Source organism: Xylona heveae, assembly GCF_001619985.1.
Source record: "Xylona heveae TC161 unplaced genomic scaffold L228scaffold_11, whole genome shotgun sequence".
NCBI lineage: Eukaryota > Fungi > Ascomycota > Xylonomycetes > Xylonales > Xylonaceae > Xylona > Xylona heveae.
Genome location: NW_017264203.1, coordinates 418,992 through 440,850, shown reverse-complemented (window position 1 = coordinate 440,850; position 21,859 = coordinate 418,992). Strand labels below are relative to the sequence as shown.

At 30.6% G+C, this 21,859-nt stretch overlaps 2 protein-coding genes across 2 annotated transcripts; one reads left to right on the top strand and one right to left on the bottom strand.

Moving 5' to 3' along the window:
* Positions 1 to 968: 968 nt before the first annotated feature.
* L228DRAFT_270722 (hypothetical protein) lies at positions 969 to 1,341 on the bottom strand (the record flags this gene model as incomplete). Its single annotated transcript, XM_018335445.1, has 2 exons — positions 969 to 993; positions 1,076 to 1,341. The coding sequence occupies 2 exons, from the start codon at positions 1,339 to 1,341 to the stop codon at positions 969 to 971; spliced, it is 291 nt and encodes a 96-aa protein (XP_018185511.1).
* Positions 1,342 to 1,880: 539 nt separating this feature from the next.
* On the top strand, positions 1,881 to 2,968 carry L228DRAFT_241161 (hypothetical protein; the record flags this gene model as incomplete). Its single annotated transcript, XM_018331308.1, has 6 exons — positions 1,881 to 1,966; positions 2,029 to 2,054; positions 2,291 to 2,307; positions 2,451 to 2,642; positions 2,814 to 2,874; positions 2,925 to 2,968. The coding sequence occupies 6 exons, from the start codon at positions 1,881 to 1,883 to the stop codon at positions 2,966 to 2,968; spliced, it is 426 nt and encodes a 141-aa protein (XP_018185510.1).
* Between the last annotated feature and the right edge of the window lie 18,891 nt (positions 2,969 to 21,859).

Below are 21,859 nucleotides of genomic sequence, written 5' to 3'. Positions count from 1 at the left end.
AAACTGTAGTATTTCCAGTCATCTATGCACTCAGAGAATTTTTTAGAATTTTTGAAAATATTTTTTAGACAATGGAGAGGATTTTTGATTTAAAAGTTCAGAAAATAAATAACAACAAGAACATTCTACTATAGTATGTAAATGATAGTAACTATAGAGCAGATGCATTACACTACTATTTCAGACCCCTGAAAATTCCATGTACTAATAGACATCTAATAGCTTAGTAGTAGATAAAACATTAAATTGTAGCCAATAGTAGGATCACTACAATGATAGCACTAATTAGCTAAGGTCTTGCAATGCAACTAATAACTTCTAATGCTCTAAATGACAAATTCAAGTAAATGATCCTTGACTTCCAACTACTTTGCAGGCACACTGCCATTCCTCAATTTCTTTTCTAACAGTTTGACTAGCTAAAAGACCTGCTGCTAGCCATGATCCTCTCCATCCATCTTCCACCCATGACATTGGTAGTCATAGTTTTCTGGCCACATATTGGCTGGTCCTGGCAGGGTAACCCACTTTTTAGTAGATCATGCTACCTAATTTGCCCAAACAGCAATCTCAAAAGTTGTAAAAAAGCAATGAGGTTTAATGTCCTTATAGATGCTAGCACCCTTACTCTTCTCTGGCCAAGATTCATGAGGAATGGTAGATAGAATGTACTCTTTCTTCAGGAGAGTAGAAGCAGCATTTCTCCAATAGTCTTGCCAGGTTTTGAAGGCAATTGTTTACAAAGATCCTTGCTTAGCTTTGTCAATATCTACAGTACTTTCATTTCTCTCCTTCTCAGTCATCTCTGCAGGTAGGTTCTCACCATTCTCCAAATCATCATTCTGCTAGCACTTCTCCTGAAAAGGATCATCTGGGTTGTCTTCTACATCTTTCTACACAGGGTTGCTGTCATCTGCCTAAGCAAATAGGCTACCATCCTCTCTATATCCATATTTGGCTAAGACTGCCTAAGTGCTAGTACCATTGACATATCTAGATTGCTGATTAGCAGACCACTTTAAAGATCACTACAATTCTAGCTTACCTTTTGTATATTTCTCTATCAATTACCTACTGCTTTAAATCCTCTTTTGCCTCATTTAAAGCTTGCTTGTACTTGTTGGTTTGCTTAGTTTTGTTTACAGTCCTCAGGTGTACATTGTGGTCATTGTTCTTGGCTTTCTCAATCTCAAGCTTAATTGAATTCATGCTCAAAAGGTGAGCATGATGCTTTTGGGCAAAGCTGCTTTGAGAGAAATTAGCTTCTGCCTTGTACTTGTTTGCAGAGCCTTTGGGGTGTCCAACAGGGTAGTGAAATAGGGGTGGGTTTGATTCATCCATCCTGTAAGGTGGGTTAGCTTACAGGTCAATTGTAGTAATCATTAAGGTGATCCAGTAGCAAGGAACCAAGGAATACTAACTTTGGCCACTCTATCAAGCATTTTGTCAAATTTCTCCTGTAGTTCAAGAGCTGTGGTGATGTTGCATACATGGCTAGATAGAGCTCATCATTAGTGACTGAATAATATATTTTGCATAGCTATATAACTAGATTTGATAATTTTATACATACCTTCAAGATTTTGGCAGGAGATTGTAGAGGTAAAAGAGAGAAGGTAAGGTGGAAGTAAAATATATAAGCATTTATTACCATCTCATACACTCATTTCTCACCATCTTACACACTCACTTCTTACCATCTTACACACTTACTTCTCACTCACTATAAATTCACCTTTCACCTCACCTTTTACTTCACCTTCACCTTTCACCTTACATATCACTATAAAAATTCACTTCATGAATTTACTTTGCATTGCATGGTTCTGACATAATCAGACTAAGTGGTAGAAATCTAAATATCTAAAGATCTCAATATCATGATCCTTCTTCCTTCTACAACCTTATTAAGAAATCTACTACCAGCAGGGTTTTCATTAAATTTAGGCTACATTCATCAAGAAGAGTATGTATAGTGCAATATTCATGGTATACTTTCATTACAAAGGCTAATTTGATGATATTTAGATTACAAACAGCAGAAACATTTGGTGGTGAGTAGAATTACTTCAAAGATTGCTACAATTACACATTGTAACATTCTAGTAGCACTCTGCTTCTTTTGTTACATAATTCTATGTGATTCTATGTGTTTTTACATGTTTTTATGTGTTTTTACATGTTTTTATGTAATTTTACTATTTTTTGATGCTGTTGCTTGCTTTTAATTGCTACAATTATTGCTACAATTATGTCCCCTAACCTACATTCTTTACTAATTCATTCTTAGGTTGCAAAGATGGTGAGGTAAGGTGAGGATGATTCTACTTCATCTCTCTCATTTGCAAGCACTCCATCAATACCATCTACCTTCTGCTTACACTCACCATCTCATGATGTGACTGAGGATAGTGCTGTTGGTAATGCTAATGCTGTAGAGCCATGTGTAGCTCAAAGAACCACAAGAAAGGCACCTGCTGGAAAATCCCTTCCAAACACCACCAATACCTCTGCAAAAAGGCTACACAATCTACCAAGAATGGCTAGGCATGCTCCTACTATTGCTAATCACCATCATCCTGCTGCCAAAACTACTAGCACAGCTAGGAATGTCAAAAGACCTCACTGCTACAAGTCTAGAAGTAAGTAATCCATTCTTTATACTTGAGGATATACTAATGTTATTAGCTGTTGCTCTCTGTGAAATTCACTGCTACCAGAAGACCACTGAGCTCCTTCTGCCAAAATTGCTGTTTTCATGTGTTGTTAGAGAAATCATGAACAACAAAGCAAACACACCCATGAGAATTTAGTCCTCTGCTCTGGGTACCCTCCAAGAGGTAGCAGAAGCAACTCTGGTAAAGGAATTTAAGAGTATGTGTATTGCAATGATAATTGTAGCAATCATAACTAACTACTTCTAGTGACCAATCTAATGGCTATTCATGCAAAGAGGGTTACTATTTAGCAGAAGGATATGCAGCTGGTGCAGCATGTACACAAAATCATTACTGGAAAGGATAGCAAGATTTAAATTGGTTTCTACAATTAGTTAGATGTTTATGCAATGCAATGCTTGATTTTTACTACATTCAAATTGATTTGATGTGATAATTGTAGCAATCAGGGTTAGCTTTTAAATAATGGTGTTACAAATTGAACTGGGTTTTTTTTTTTAAATTGATGTAATAATTGTAATGATTCTGAGCTTTCTTACTTCTCTAGAAATAAATACTAGTTTTCTTAGTAAAAAACATGTTATAAAGGCTTATTTGAATATCTTTAGCTAATAAAATCATGTTACACCCTGCATGTTTACAAATTTCTAGATATGGATTAAACAGGGTAATGTAGGGTAATCCAACTCTACCTGTTGGGCTGTCATGCTTCAAAATGTAAACCTGACCCAGCCCAGGGGGTTGCCAAGCAGGAGGGTTATAGGGGGTCTACCTGACCCTAACCTGACCCATTCTGCAGCCTACTTTAGAGATAGAAGAGTAATTATTACTCCTAAACAGATGCCAAATCCTTTCAATGCTATGGAAATCAGGAACCAGATCAACAAAAAACTTAAAGAAGCAAAAATCAATGATTTGTTAGTAGCAAGTGTTACTCAATCTCAGTCAAAGACAAACATTGTCTTAACTACTCATCAAGACAATACAGCTTATTAACTATTACAATACAAAGCTATCTGGGCCTCTGAACTAGAAGTAACACAAATTGCAAAAGATGAGAAATGGCACAAAATAGTTGCTCATGAAATTCCTACAAAAGTATTTCAAGGACCTCAAGAATTACAAGCAATTCAAGAAGAACTTGAAACATATAACAAAGGTCTAAAACTTGTATGTTTACCTACTTGGATTACATCTGTAAAAACAAGACAATACAAGGAACATTCTTCTCTGGTACTAGCTTTCAAAACAGAACAAGAAGCCAAGCAAGCCTTAAGAAACAGACTTTTTATAGCTGGACTATCAGCTAGAACAATTAAATATAAAGACAACAAACCAACAGACCAATGCTTCAAATGTCAACAATTTGGACATCAACATACTAGATGTACTAAAGAAGCAAAATATCAAATCTGTGCAGAACTACATAATACAAGACAACATACATGTACAATATGTACTCCACCAACTATAGGCAAGGCCTGTTTTCATAGCATTATTAAATGCAGCAACTGCTTGGGAAGTCACAAGGCCAATGCAAAAGAATGCTCTATATACCAAGCCTTATTACCAACTACATCAACTACAGACCATCTTGCCATGGACTATCAATGAATAGAAATCCAACAGATATTCAAATAGTTCAACACAATTGTACTAGATCTATTAATGTTATGTATGCATGTCTAGATCTAGCATCATCTTCAACAGACATTCTTTTACTACAAGAACCCTGGATTGGACTAAACAACACTACTATATCACATCCTTTATTTACAACAATATTTCCTCTGTCATTATTAAAAAGACCTAGAGTATTAGCTTTTATTACAAAGCTTAAACCAGACCTACAATGTACTGTTGCAACAATGATTCAAGATGAAGATTGTTTTATTTTACAAGTACAAAGCACTACCATTTTACTAACATTCATTATTAATATCTATAATAAAGCTCAACAAACTACAATACCTTCTCTATGGACAGTAGAGAGATTATTACATAAATTACAACCATGGTCTAGAACATTTATCTGTGGAGATTTTAATGCATATCATGCATGGTAGCATTCTATGAAAACTATTTCTATTAGAGCAGATGTACTAGTTACATGGCTTACACAATATCAATTTCTCTTGATAAACACTCCTGATTTAATGACTTATCTTGAAAATCAAAGAAATACCTCCTCAGTATTAGATTTGGCATTTTCTACACCCAACCTATATCTTTATATACAAGATTGGCAAATACTAAAAGACTGGGCAACAGGATTAGATCATGAAGCAATTAAATTTACATTAAAAGGAACAAAATTAGAAGAAGTTATTCAGCCTATACATACTTCTTTCAATGTTAATAAGGCCAACTGGAAGATCTTTCAAAGTATAATTCAGGAGCAAGAAAAGTATCATCTAGATCAACTACAAAAAGAATTACTAGAAGATACTATTTCAACTACCAGGCTAGAAGAAATAACATGTACACTATAACATGCTATTAAAATAGCATGTCAAAGATCTATTCCTCAATTTAAACTATCTTCAAGATCTAAACCATGGTAGAATGACCAACTATCATCTTAAAAAACTAAAGTAACTCAAGCAAAGAGACAATGGAAGCAAAACAAAAGCCAAGCTCTATGGAAAGAATATACTACTAAAAAAAACAGTTTTTTTAAAAGTATTAAACAAGCTAAAGAAACATCCTGGACAAACTTTTTAACAAATGCTAAAGGAGCTGATGTTTTCAAAGTATATCACTATACTAATCCAAGAAAAGTAGAAAAACTTCTTCTTATTCAAGGACTAGCTACTCTAGAAATTACTTTTGAAAGAAAATGTTCAGCTTTCTTAGCTACTTTATTTCCTATACTATCTACAAGTCAAGGAACTACAGGAGTTCAATACAAGGCTCAAACATGCTCTTGGTCAAAGATTACTCAATAAGAAATCAAGCATGCCATTCAAACTTTTGCTTCAAAAAAGGCTCCAGGACCTGATCAATTATCTTTTACAATCATTCAAAGAGCATTTCAATACATTCCAAGATGGTTTATTTTAGTATATCAAATACTATTAGACTAAGGATATCATCCTATTAGCTGGAGACAAGACATAGGAGCAGTACTAAAAAAACCATCAAAGCCTAATTATACTTAACCAAAAGCATATAAGATAATTACACTCCTTAACTGCTTAGACAAGATTTCAAAAAAGATTATAGCTACTAGATTATTCTATCTAGAAGATAGTCAAGATCTACTACACCAAGAGTAAATGAGAGGTAGAAAACAAAGATCAGCTATAGATGCAGCTATAATGCTTACCCATGATATTCAAAAAGCTTGGAATCAAAAACAAGTTTTATCCTGCTTATTCTTGGATGTAAAAGGAGCATTTGACCATGTTTTAACTATACAACTACTACAAGTTCTACAATAACTTCAACTACTAAAAGTAGTACTTAACTGAACAAAATGCTTTATGACACAAAAACAAATTAGTCTAGCTTTTGATAGACAACAACAACCCATGACAGCTATCAATACTGGAATTCTACAAGGCTCACCTTTATCACCTATTTTATTTTTATTATACTTAAGATTTCTATTCAACTATATCCAAGATAGATTCCCTACAGTCAAACTATCTAGCTATATTGATGATATAACTATAGTAGTTCAAAAAGCTATACCTATAGCTAATTGTTTAATCCTTAAGAAAATTACTAAACTAGCCTTTACCTGGAGAGAAGAAAATGCTATTGCATTTGATGATACAAAAACAGAGCTTATCTACTTTCAAAGGACAAAAATACTAAGCCAAGCTACATGTACACTACCAAATGGAACTATAATAGTTCCTAGTACCTGTGTTAGATGGTTAGGAATCTGGTTTGACTTTAAACTATCTTTCAAAGAACATGTTACTAGAAAAGTAATAGCAGCAACAAGAGCCTTTTATAGTTTAAGTAGACTACTTGGATCAGAAAAAGGAATGTCTGTCCCAGCTGGAATTATCTTATACAAAGCTTGTACTACATTTATTAGTGACTTTGGATCTCCAATCTGGTGGAAACAACAAATAAACTACAAGAACCTTTTTCAAAAACTTCAAAATCAAGCCCTAAGAAAGATTCTTAGATGCTTTAAAACAAGTCCTATACAAGCTATAGAGATAGAAGCATGTTTATTATCTGTCAACCTCAGGCTAGAACTTCACAGCTATAAATATGCATTGAGAATAACTACACTATGCTTGTCACATCCACTTAGACAAAGAACCCCCAAAGAATTTCCTCCAATATCACAAATAGGACAAGATATAGATACTACCAAGTATCTAGACTAGAATCAACAACCTACTCAGTTAAAATCAAAAGCATATCCTACTCAGTACATACAAATACTAGCTAAATTAGCTACTATTTTACCTACTACACCAGAGCTAGAATCCTACACAATAACTGAATGGCCCCCATGGAAACAATTTCCAGCTATATCTATCATCAAAGACAAGCATTCCAAGTCTGATATAATGGAAAAACACCAAACAATACTAAACATCCTTCAAAGACAAATTCTAGAAGAAAATTGTATAGTATATACAGATGGATCACTACAAACAACAGCAGGAGCAGGATGTTATATTACATACTGTCAAGATATATATACTTTTTCCTGGCATCTGGGCTCATATATGGAAATCTATAATACAGAACTCTTTGCTTTAACTAAAGCAATAGAATAGATAGCATATAGATCAACTATAAATCCCAAAGCTATCTGGATATTTACAGACAACCAAAGTATCTTAGATACAATACAACATCCTATAGCTGGACCTGGACAACAACTACTACTACAAATCTTTTCTGCTATTCAAGTCCTCAAAGACAATAATATTCAAATCCACCTTCAATGGGTTCCAGGACATCAAGGAATACTAGAAAATAAAGACTTTACTCAGAGTCCAGCTCATCTATTACTGTCCTGCTCTCAAACAAAAGAAGCTAGGAAAGTTTTACTACAAAAAGTAAAGGAAAAAGTTTTTACTTTGAAAGTATTATATACTGGAAAAAACTGGAACCACCTACTAGAATATCTAGATACTACTAAAATAGCATCAAGAACATGGTTACTACATCAAGAAGAACAACATCAACAAGAAACATTATGGGACTGGGGTAGACTTCAAGATGAAAGTACCCTTTGAAATTGCCCAAATCAAAAAACCAAAAAAAAAAAAAAACCAAAAACCAAACTTTAACTCTCTTTTATTACTTTTATTACTCTCACTTTGTCTTTCTTTATTATTTTTCCTAATTTTCTTTTGTTTTATATTGATGGATGACATCCAGTATTAGCTTGACTGACTCTAGAGTAACTTTCAAAAGCTCAACACACATTTTATGTATTTAAACTATAGACCCTACCATAGCTTTAGAGCTGCATGCAGAATGAAGAAACAAACAAATATGCTTTGTACCAGGCTTTCCATCTATATTTTATATAGAATTAGTAGCTGAATTTCATTTTATTATTAAATCTAATTATGATTTTGATAATTAATTTAAAATTGATTTTTAGCTTTTATAAACATAAATTTTAAATTTTAAATTGAATTATATTTTAGTATTAAATTATAATAGATTTAAAAAATACTTTTAAATTATTTGAAATTAATTGAAAATACTTTTAAATATCTATATAATTTTAAAATATTTTAAAAGTATTTTACATTATTTAATATAATTTAATATTATTACTAAGTTATTAAAAATTTAAATTAAATATAAATAATTCAAATATATTATTAAATATAATTAGTTTAATTAAAATAAATAAATATAATACTATAAATAAAAATTATATTTAATTATTATCAATACATTTAAAATAACTATTAGATTAATATAAATTAATTTTAATATTTAAATATTTTAAATAATTTCATTTTAATTTTAATATATAAATATATTTTATATAATTATAAAATATACTTGAAAAATTTTAAAATAATTAAAGTATTAATTTTTAAATATTTATATTTAAGTTAAATAATTAAATATATATATATATATAAAATAAATATATATTATCTTTATTTATTAATAATAAATCTATATAATTTTTAATATTTTTAAATAATTTAAAAATTTATACTAGCTGCATGTAAGTATTTGAGAGATACTAAAACCTTAGAAGAAAACTAGTTACAACTGCCATTCAACTCAAGATAGAATATGGTTATTTCAAATCCTACCTATACAGGCTATCTACATATGAGTTAAAAAAATGCAGCTCTATCTGCAACTTTACTCAGAGTCCAGCTCATCTATTACTGTCCTGCTCTCAAACAAAAGAAGCTAGGAAAGTTTTACTACAAAAAGTAAAGAAAAAAGTTTTTATTTTGAAAATATTATATATAGAAAAAAACTGGAACTACCTATTAGAATATCTATATACTACTAAAATAGTATCAAGAACATAGTTACTACATCAAGAAAGACAACATTAACAAGAAACATTATAGAACTGGAGTAGGCTTCAAGATAAAAATACTCCTTGAAATTTCCAAAATCAAAAAACCAGAAGAAAAAAAAAACCAAATTTTGACTCTCTTTTATTACTTTTATTACTTTCACTTTGTCTATTTTTATCATTTTCTTTGTATTGCACTAATTTTTTTTGTTTTTATTTTGATAGATGACATCTAGTATCAGCTTAACTGATTCTAGAGTAACTTTCAAAAGCTTAACATATATTTTATGTATTTAAATTATAGACCCTGCCATAGTTTTAGGGCTGCATGCAAAATAAATAAATAAACAAATAAACTATGGAACTGGAATAAACTTCAAGATAAAAATACTCCTTGAGATTTTCAAAATCAAAAAACCAGACTCTGGAAAAAAAAACTAAACTTTGACTTTCTTTTATTACTTTTATTACTTTCATTTTATTTATTTTTATTATTTTCTTTGTATTGTACTATTTTTTTTGTTTTATTTTAATAAATAATATCCAGTATTAGCTTGACTAATTCTAAAGTAATCTCCAAATGTTCAATAAATATTTTATGTATTTAAACTATAGACCCTATTATAGCTTTAAAACTGCATGTAAAATAAATAAACAAACAACAAATAAACTTATGCTCTGTACCTGGCTTCCTCTCTTATATTATTATTTAACTATATTATAGATATTTATTATTTAATTATACTGCTTGCTCTACACTAGGCTTTCCATCCATGTAATTATTTAATATACTATTAATATCTACTATTTAATTAAAAACAGAACTTGTACTTTGTACATGGCTTTCTGTCTATATATACTATTACAATATACTATTTAACTACAGATACAAATTATGCTTTATGCCAGGCTTTTTATCTATATTTTATATAGAATTAATAACTAAATTTTATTTTATTATTAAATCTAATTATAATTTTTAGCTTTTATAAACATAAAATTTAAATTTTAAATTAAATTATATTTTAATATTAAATTATAATAGATTTGAAAAATACTTTTAAATTATTTTAAATTATTTGAAATTAATTAAAAATACTTTTAAATATCTATATAATTTTAAAATATTTTTAAAGTATTTTACATTATTTAATATAATTTAATATTATTAATAAAGTATAAAAGTAATATAAAAACTATAAATATATTGTCTTAAAGCAAGTTATAACATATTTTCCAAGTGAGTCAGCTACCTAAGTAGCTTGGCCACCTCCCTGCCAATATATTTAAGCTTCATGAATTAAAGCTATTCACAACATGTCAATGCTATAGAAAACATGTCAAAATTCCAAAAATTTGGTGGAGCAGAAGGGGAAGATCTAGATGGCCATACAGTCAATTCAGAATAGTTAAATTTCTAGTATTTATAAGGTAGTAGATGTTTACCAAGTCTCTTGCAGCACCTTAGGGGACTGACTATGGGGCCTTTCTTCCAGAACTAACCTAAGAGCCAATAGTCACAGACTTACATTCTGTAAAAAGGATGTGCTTTTAAAGTAGATACTCTCTATAGATATATGTAGATCAAGACCTAGGCCTGTAATGGTTAAAGATATAGCTAATTATCTTCTCTCAAAATGAAGTATTCTTACTTTTATACTAGTTGGAAAAAATTAAGTTAGCAACTTCATCCAGTGCAAGAATGAGATTTGAACCTAATTATCCAAAAGATACAATTATAAGCATGCTAAATATAAAGATTTACAGATAATTTGTGTATAGTTTGACTGCATCCAGGATACAATTACAACACATGGGATCCCTCTAGAAAATATATACAATTTTGATGAAACAAACTTTGTCATGGACCTGATTGCTACAGCTAAGGTTATTACCAGAGCTGAATTCTGTAGAAAAAGACCCTTTCTACAACCTGGAAATTGTAAATGAGTCATGGCTATCAAAACAATAAATGTATGTGGTTGAGCTTTACTACTATATATAATATTTAAAGGAAAGATTCATATGGCAGCCTGGTATGAGAACTCAAACCTTTTAAAGAACTAGTAAATTGAGATAAGTTTAAATAAATGGACCACTAATAAAATTGGGCTATCCTGGCTTAAAAATCTATTTATTCTATACACTAATTTATAGATTAGAGAAAAATCCTGGCTTCTCATCCTGGATGGCCATGGGAGTCATTTTATACCTCAATTTAATTAGCTTTGTAAGAAGAATGATATAATACCTGTTTGTATGCCTGCACATTTTTCACACCTTTTACAGCCCTTGGATATTGACTGTTTTACTGTTTTAAAGTACTTTTATAGGTATATAATGGAAGAAAGAATGTAACTCAACATTAACTATATTGATAAATTAGAGTTTTTTTTAGCATATCTCAAGGCCTAGAAAGAGGCTCTACACCTAAATAATATCAAGAATAGATTCAAAGTAACAGGATTAATTTTTTTCTACCTGGATTATATTTTGAATACCTTTACAATATAGCTGAAATCTACAATACCTCCTGGGAGTTCTCTGGAATCTAAAGTCAATTGGATGCTAGAGACTTCATATAATATTATATAATTAATTTAGCATGCAAGCATAATTAAAGCACTGCTTAAACAGTGCTCTACTACATCTTCAAGTCCTATGAAAACTTTAATTGATTAGCTGGTAAAAGAGTGTAAATTGACTATAAATGGAGCTGTTTTATTAGCTAAAGAGAATACTAATCTATAAGCTACTATTGAAAAATTAAGTAAAAAGTACAAAAGATTAAAAAAACAATTAAATATACAGGGTGGCATTACTATAAAAATAGCTTAATAGCTGTTAAACAGTTACCCAGCAGAGGCTGAAGCCTCTGAGCAAGCCTCTACTCTACTACCTTAAAAAAGAACTACTAAAAGATACAGTTACTATAGGCAAGAAGGCTATACAATTATCTAATGCCCTACCAAGTTTGTACCATAATATTTTGTATTTTTAGTTAAATTTTAGGTGTAATTTAGCTTCATTTTTGCAAGAATTGACCAGATTGTATAGGAACCAACTAGAAAGTAGCCAAGCTACTTGAGTGGCTAACTTGCTTGAGAAATATATTAAAGTAAATTGAAAAATTTATAATATAAGTAATAAAAATTAGTTAAATAAATATATAATATTTAAAATATTAAAAAATTATATTAATTAAAATTTTCAATAATAATAACTAAAAGTTATATTTTTATTTATAGTATCTATAGTTAATTTTTATAAAATTATTAATTTTGAAATAGCTTTTTTATAGTAATTAATATATTTGTTTTTATTTTTTATACTTGTTTTTATTTTATTATATAACTATTAATATATATTAATACTTTTATTACTTTAAATACTCAAAATATTTATATATTTTAATTTAAACAATCTAGTTTTCTTTAATAATTACAATGAAATTTAATATTTTAACTATTAGTAATTATTTATAAAGATTTTTCTTGTTCTTTTAATCTAGATCTAGATTTTTTTAATAAAAACTTTTTTACTAATTAATATAAATTTATAATTGTCTAGTAAAAGCTTTTTTTACTAGTTAATATAGATTTATAATTCTTTAATAATAATTTTCTTTATTTTTTTAATCTAGATCTAAACTTTTCTAGTAAAAACATTTTTTACTAGTTAATATAAATTTATAGTCTTTTAATAAAAACTTTTTTTACTAATTAATATAGATTTAAAACTCTCTAGTAGAATTTTTTTTTACTTTTTTAATCTAGATATAGATTTTTCTAGCAAAAATTTCTATTACTTATAAATAAATTTTAAAATAAATTTAAATTTAAATTTAACTAAATTTAATATTTAATTATTTTATAAATAATTTAAATATTGTTTATATCTAAGTATAATAGTTTTAAATATTTTAATTTTAAAACCAATAAATAACTAATTATAATATATTATTAAAAAACCTATAACTATTTTTAATAATTTTAAATAGTTTTTATATAATGAAAATTTTGTTTAAAATTATTTATTAAATTATGTAAAAGATTTTTAAAAAGTTCTACAATAATTTTAAATTCTAAGATCAAAACAAATTATAATTAAAAAAAAAAGTTATGCTATAAGATAGTAGACCTAGTAATAGTAGTATATAATAAAGATAGTAAAGATAAAGCTATTTAAAAGGCTCTAGATAAGCTATTAAAGAGCACAGTAAATATAGTATGACTAAGCAGGAATAAAAAAAGTATATAAAGGAAGTATAACAATTACTACCTTTAAAAAAGACAGCATCCTTACTGGTTATTAACTATAAATGAAAAAGCAAGAAAGTAATATAAAAATATATACAAAACAGTAAGAAAAACAGGTACTTTCATTGCAATGTCAGTAGTTTTTATTAGCAATCAGTATAGTCCTTTACAAAAGTACTTGTGTTTTTTATACTACTTTTTAGTAGTAAATTGCTAGTTGCAGATCTTATAGAGATGCTAATATTTGCCCTGCTTATTATAACTATTGAGAGGTATTACCTGAGGTACTTTAGTAATAATTTTGATAGTGATGTACTCAGCAGGTACATCTTTGGAGCTGCTTGCTAAAGATTCTTCATTAAGTTCTCCAAGAAAGCCTTTGCTATAGATTCTACTACTTGTTTATATATACTTTTTATCTTTCTTCAATCAATTAACTTTAGAGTTCTTCTCTTTTGACCAATCAGAAGGCTTAAAATCAGGAGGCTTTTGTCAATAGAGCTGAATCTAGTATAGTAATGCTACTTAGAGTACTTTTACTAGTACAATGATTAATGTAAGAGGGTCTAGATTGAGGTACAAATCAAGGCAGAGCTATATGCCAATGCTAAAATATACAATCTTAACTTGATTAAATTCCATAAAGTAACCTGCTGTACATGCTAATTTAGCTATAGTATAGAAGTACTTTACTAAGTCTTTTTTAATAATGTAATGTAGAAGAAAATACTGTTGTTAAAGTTGTTGCTATACAATGCCTAGAGGTATCTAGAATTCCTTTATAAATACCATTATCTAATCCTTAATCAATCTATAGCAGAGGCCTGTTTTTATTATCTAATCTAGATAAATATACTAATTTAGGGCCTTGTTTTGTAGACAGAGTAGCAGGTTGGCTAAAATCATTTAAGTACTATAAATGCCTTTTATAAACACTATATCTTGAAGCTAGTCATAGAACTTATATATATCTAAATATATAAAGTCTGCTATAGTAGGCAATGTATCTCCATTTTAATTAAGGTTAAAGAATCTAACTTTTTTAGTTTTCTATCAAGGCTTGTTAAATTGAGAGGTAGGTATGACAGCAGTTAAAAGGGTTAAAAGAGGTATAGATTCCAGCTGTAGATTGATCTATATAGGTAAAATGACTGTGTTGGTTAACTCAGATCAAGGTATAGTACATAAGTTAGACTAATTAGTTACTAGAGCTAATTGAGGTATTAATTAAGTACACTGAAACACAGGCTGCTCATAAAGCTATTTAAGTCAATCAAGGTACTTCTTAATTGCTTGAAATCTAAAGCTATTTAGACAATTTATATTGCCTAGTTTAGTAAGAATTATATCAATCTTGACATTGAGCTAAGCTATATTTGTTTGTATAGCAGGTTTATTAGATTCATTAGATACATTAAATGTAGATTTAGTGGATTAAGTAATAGATCTTGCAAGCTAGAGCTTAGGCTATTCAATTGTTTTGGTCTAAGCATACATTTGAGCTAGTATTGTTATTAATCTAGTACTTGATTTAGTATGGTAAAAGGATAATAAATGAGGTATCTGGTTAAGAATGATTTTAAAGCTAAAGCAGAAGCAAAGCAGAAGTTAAAAGAAATCTTGAATGACTAATTTATTAGATCAAGGTAATTATGACTATAAAACTTAATCTACTTGTTTAGAGTCAACTAAACACACCTTAAACTCAACTAAAGAAGCCTTAAAATCAATTAAGGAATCTTAACTAAACATACTGTTTTAGTTAAGCAAAAGTATTGTTTGTTTGTTTCTTCATTCTGCATGCAGCTCTAAAGCTATGGCAGGGTCTATAGTTTAAATACATAAAATGTGTGTTGAGCTTTTGGAGGTCACTCTAGAGTCAGTCAAGCTAATACTGGATGTCATCCATCAATATAAAACAAAAGAAAATTGGGAAAAATAATAAAGAAAGACAAAGTAAGAGTAATAAAAGTAATAAAAGAGAGTTAAAGTTTGGTTTTTGGTTTTTTTTTTTTTTTTTTTTTGGTTTTTTGATTTGGGCAATTTCAAAGGGTACTTTCATCTTGAAGTCTACCCCAGTCCCATAATGTTTCTTGTTGATGTTGTCCTTCTTGATGTAGTATCCATGTTCTTGATGCTACTTTAGTAGTATCTAGATATTCTAGTAGGTGGTTCCAGTTTTTTCCAGTATATAATACTTTCAAAGTAAGAACTTTTTCCTTTACTTTTTGTAGTAAAACTTTCCTAGCTTCTTTTGTTTGAGAGCAGGACAGTAATAGATGAGCTGGACTCTGAGTAAAGTTGCAGATAGAACTGCATTTTTTTGACTCATATGTAGGTAGCCTGTATAGGTAGGATTTGAAATAACCATGTCCTATCTTGAGTTGAATGGCAGTTGTAACTAGTTTTCTTCTAAGGTCTTGGTATCCCTCAAATAGCTTCCAGTGTGGAAGGGTTTGAAACTGTTTATAATGTTCTCCTTTAGAAGTAGTTTGCCATTGGTAGATCCATTGCTCAAGGATAAGCTTTTTCAACTTTCTTTTCAAGTAGCTGTATGAAGTATATGCATCCTTGTGTAGTTTGTTGGTATATGTTGTTCCATGCTTGGCTGCTTTATCTGCTTCTTCATTTCCTAGTATTCCTTGATGTCCTGGAACCCATTGAAGGTGGATTTGAATATTATTGTCTTTGAGGACTTGAATAGCAGAAAAGAATTGTAGTAGTAGTTGTTGTCCAGGTCCAGCTATAGGATGTTGTATTGTATCTAAGATACTTTGGTTGTCTGTAAATATCCAGATAGCTTTGGGGTTTATAGTTGATCTATATGCTATCCATTCTATTGCTTTAGTTAAAGCAAAGAGTTCTGCATCATAGATTTCCATATATGAGCCCAGATGCCAGGAAAAAGTATATGTATCTTGACAGCATGTAATATAACATCCTGCTCCTGCTGTTGTTTGTAGTGATCCATCTGTATATACTATACAATTTTCTTCTGGAATTTGTCTTTGAAGGGTGTTTAGTATTGTTTGGTGTTTTTCCATCATATCAGACTTGGAATGCTTGTCTTTGGTAATAGATATAGCTGGAAATTGTTTCCATGGGGGCCATTCAGTTATTGTGTAGAATTCTAGCTCTGGTGTAGTAGGTAAAATAGTAGCTAATTTAGCTAGTATTTGTATGTACTGAGTAGGATATGCTTTTGATTTTAACTGAGTAGGTTGTTGATTCCAGTCTAGATACTTGGTAGTATCTATATCTTGTTCTATTTGTGATATTGGAGGAAATTCTTTGGGGGTTCTTTGTCTAAGTGGATGTGACAAGCATAGTGTAGTCATTCTCAATGCATATTTATAGCTGTGAAGTTCTAGCCTGAGGTTGACAGGTAATAAACATGCTTCTATCTCTATAGCTTGTATAGGACTTGTTTTAAAGCATCCAAGAATCTTTCTTAGGGCTTGATTTTGAAGTTTTTGAAAGAGGTTCTTGTAGTTTATTTGTTGTTTCCACCAGATTGGAGATCCAAAGTCACTAATAGATGTAGTACAAGCTTTGTATAAGATAATTCCAGCTGGGACAGACATTCCTTTTTCTGATCCAAGTAGTCTACTTAAACTATGAAAGGCTCTTGTTGCTGCTGTTACTTTTCTAGTAACATGTTCTTTGAAAGATAGTTTAAAGTCAAACCAGATTCCTAACCATCTAACACAGGTACTAGGAACTATTATAGTTCCATTTGGTAGTGTACATGTAGCTTGGCTTGGTGTTTTTGTCCTTTGAAAGTGGATAAGCTCTGTTTTTGTATCATCAAATGCAATAGCATTTTCTTCTCCCCAGGTAAAGGCTAGTTTAGTGATTTCCTTAAGGATTAAACAGTTAGCTATAGGTGTAGCTCCTTGAACTACTATAGCTATATCATCAATATAGCTAGGTAGTTTAACTGTAGGGAATCTATCTTGGATATAGTTGAATAGAAATCTTAAGTATAATAAAAATAAGATAGGTGATAGAGGTGAGCCTTGTGGAATTCCAGTATTGATAGCTATCATAGGTTGTTGTTGTCCATCAAAAGCTAGACTAATTTGTTTTTGTGTCATAAAGCATTTTGTCCAGTTAAGTACTACTTTTGGTAGTTGAAGTTGTTGTAGAACTTGTAGTAGTTGTATAGTTGAAACATGGTCAAATGCTCCTTTTACATCCAAGAATAAACAGGATAAAACTTGTTTTTGATTCCAAGCTTCTTGAATATCATGGGTAAGCATCATAGCTGCATCTATAGCTGATCTTTGTTTTCTACCTCCCATTTGCTCTTGGTGTAGTAGATCTTGACTATCTCCTAGATAGGATAATCTAGTAGCTATAATCTTTTCTGAAATCTTGTCTAAGCATTTAAGGAGTGTAATTATCCTATATGCTTTTGGTTGAGTATAATCAGGCTTTGATGGTTTCTTTAATACTGCTCCTATGCCTTGTCTCCAGCTAATAGGATGATATCCTTGATCTAATAGTATTTGATATACTAAAGTAAACCATCTTGGAATGTATTGAAATGCTCTTTGAATGATTGCAAAAGATAATTGATCAGGTCCTGGAGCCTTTTTTGGAGCAGAAGTTTGAATAGCATGCTTAATTTCTTGTTGAGTAATCTTTGGCCAAAGACATGTTTGAGCCTTGTATTGAACTCCTGTAGTTCCTTGACTTGTAGGTAGTGTAGGAAATAAAGTAGTTAAGAAAGCTGAACATTTTCCTTCAAAAGTAGTTTCTAGGGTAGTTGGTCCTTGGATAGAAGAAAGTTTTTCTACTTTTCTTGGATTGGTATAGTGGTATGCTTTGAAAACATCAACTCCTTTAGCATTTGTTAGAAAGTTTATTCAAGATGTCTCTTTAGCTTGTCTAATACTTCTAAAGAAGCTGTTTCTTTTAGTAGTATATTCTTTCCATAAAACTTGGCTTTTGTTTTGCTTCCATTGTCTCTTTGCTTGAGCTACTTTAGTTCTTTGAGATGATAGTTGATCATTCCACCATGGTTTAGATCTTGGAGATAGTTTAAATTGAGGAATAGATCTTTGGCATGCTATTTTAATAGTATGTTGTAATGTACATGCTATTTCTTCTAGCCTGGTAGTTGAAATAGTATCTTCTAGTATATCTTTTTGTAGTTGATCTAGATGATACTTTTCTTGCTCCTGGATTATACTTTGAAAGATCTTCTAGTTGGCCTTATTAACATTGAAAGAAGTATGTATAGGGTGGGTAACTTCTTCTAATTTTGTTCCTTTTAATGTAAATTTAATTGCTTCATGATCTGATCCTGTTGCCCAGTCTTCTAGTATTTGCTAATCTTGTATATAAGGATATAGGTTGGGTGTAGAAAATGCCAGATCTAATACTGAGGAGGTATTTCTTTGATTTCCAAGATAAGTCATTAAATCAGGAGTGTTTATCAAGAGAAATTGATATTGTGTAAGCCATGTAACTAGTACATCTGCTCTAATAGAAATAGTTTTCATAGAATTCCACCATGCATGATGTGCATTAAAATCTCCACAGATAAGTGTTCTAGACCATGGTTGTATTTTGTGTAATAGTCTCTCTACTGTTCATAGAGGAGGTGTTGTAGTTTGTTGAGCTTCATTATAGATATTAATAATGAATGTTGGTGAAATGGTAGTGTTTTGTACTTGTAAAATAAAACAATCTTCATCTTGAATCATTGTTTCAACAGTACATTGTAGGTCTGGTTTAAGCTTTGTAATAAAAGCTAACACTCTAGGTCTTTTTGATAATGACAGAGGAAATATTGTTGTAAATGAAGGATGTGATATAGTGGTGTTGTTTGGTCCAATCCAGGGTTCTTGTAGTAAAAGAATGTCTGTTGAAGATGTTGCTAGATCTAGACATGCATACATAACATTGATAGATCTAGCACAATTGTGTTGGACTATTTGAATATCTGTTGGATTTCTATTCATTAATAGTCCATGGCAAGATGGTCTGTAGTTGATGTAGTTGGTAATAAGGCTTAGTATATAGAACATTCTTTTGCATTAGCCTTATGACTTCCCAAGCAGTTGCTACATTTAATAATGCTATGAAAACAGGCCTTGCCTATAGTTGGTGGAGTACATATTGTACATGTATATTGTCTTGTATTATGTAGTTCTGCACAGATTTGACATTTTGCTTCTTTAGTACATCTAGTATGTTGATGTCCAAATTGTTGACATTTGAAGCATTGGTCTGTTGGTTTGTTGTCTTCATATTTAACTGTTCTAGCTGATAGTCCAGCTATAAGAAGTCTGTTTCTTAAGGCTTGCTTGGCTTCTTGTTCTGTTTTGAAAGCTAGTACCAGAGAAGAATGTTTCTTGTATTGTCTTGTTTCTGCAGATGTAATCCAAGTAGGTAAACATGCAAGTTTTAGACCTTTGTTATATGTTTCAAGTTCTTCTTGAATTGCTTGTAATTCTTGGGGTCCTTGAAATACTTTTGTAGGAATTCCATGAGCAACTATTTTGTGCCACTTCTCATCTTTTGCAATTTATGTTACTTCTAGTTCAGGGGCCCAGATAGCTTTGTATTGTAATAGTTGATAAGCTGTATTGTCTTGATGAGTAGTTAAGATAATGTTTGTCTTTGACTAAGATTGAGTAACACTTGCTACTAGTAGATCATTGATTTTTGCTTCTTTAAGTTTTTTGTTGATCTGGTTCCTGATTTCCATAGCATTGAAAGGATTTGGCATCTGTTTAGGAGTAACAATTACTCTCTTATCTCTAAAGGTAGTAATTGGTTTAATTACTTCTTTAGTTTTAGTCTTAGCTTTTGAGACTGTAGTCCATGAATTGTCCTTTGTACTAGGTCCTTTAGCTATAGAAGCATATGTTGTAGATGGTTTTGATTTTTGATTGATAGGCTGGAATTGAAAAGTAGTTGGTAGTGTAGTTTGTTTAATTGCTTGTTGTTCAGTAGCTGTTTGAAGTATTTGATCAAGCTTTGTAGTAATTTCAGTTTTAAATTGTTGAAATTCTACTTTTGAAACTTGCTCTTGACTTCTTGTTGATAGTATATCTTGTTCCATGACTTGAAAACTTTCTCTTTCTTGAATAGCTTGTAGTATCTGGTTGATGTTTTGAATATCTTGAGTTGTTTGTTGCTGAAAGTTTTTGGAAATAGTTGGTGTAGTTAAGCTTTGAAGTAGTTGTTGGTTTTGTTTAACTACCATTTGGATTTTTTCCTTTATAGTAGTGTTGGTAGCTTGATATTTTCTCTTTTTTAAGTGTAGCTGTCTTGGTTTTGGAGTTGGAGATTCTTGTAGTACTTGGACTAGAGGATCTATATCTGGCTCTTTCTCAATTGGTTTGATAGTTGAAGCCATCTTGACTGAAGTATTTTCAATCAAAGCAATGGAAGATGGTGGTGAAGATGGAAAGTTTGTTGTAGGTGTCCAACTCATACCCTTTCAAAGAGCAAGTCCTGCCTTCAGGCTTACTCTTTGCTACCTCCCTGAATTACCCTCTCAAGAAGCAAGACTTTACTTACAGGTATCCTCCAAGCCTTACTCCTTGCTACCAAGGTTATACTTACTCTTCTTCACTAAATTATGGTATAAACCAAGCCTAGTCTATACTTAATCTAGTGGAAATCCAGTCCAGGTTTTGGTCTACAATCCACCTTTTATAACTAGGTATAGCTCTCTCAGGTCTTGATTGTCAAGGTTGCCAAGAGTTTACTATTCTAGATATAGAAGGGTCCAGCCAAGATTAATATCCCTCTTCCTCTAAAAGCAAAAAGACTTGTTTCTTACTTCTAGAGTTTTACCTAGCTAGTAGGGATTAAAGAAGTTTCCTTAAACAGTAGTTTAAGGAGTACTAAATTAATTTTGTAGCTACTAGCTGTACTCTATAAAGGCTCCTGCTCTTTACAGAGTACTAGGTATATTAGGTCTTTAAGGAAAGAGGCCTCTAATATAGCTAAAAGCTAGGATAAAACACTAGAGTATAGTGTTTTTAGAGCCTAACTTTGTATCCTTGGTCCTTGGTATGTATATTTTTTTTTTTTTTTGAAAATAAAGCAAATAATCAATAGTAGAAACAAATGAGAAACTTACTCTTTCCAGGATCTACAAAGGCAGTTTGTTCCAGGTCCTAGGAGGTACAAAATTAAATACAAAGATAGTTCAAAAACAAAAGAAAATCCAGGTCCAGGTCCAGGTCCAGAGAGGTAATACAAAACCAAATACAAATTTTTATCAAAACTTAACAATGCAATTTATACAAATGAAATTTGACAAAGAATTAGTAGTGTTATGAAGAGAAATCACCTGACTTCTAGTATAAAGCACTTTGAAGAGAATGTCTTATAACTAGGCAACCAGGAGGTCCACCTACACAAATGATAATGGAAAATGGAGTGTAAAGCAGATAGAATCAGAAACAACT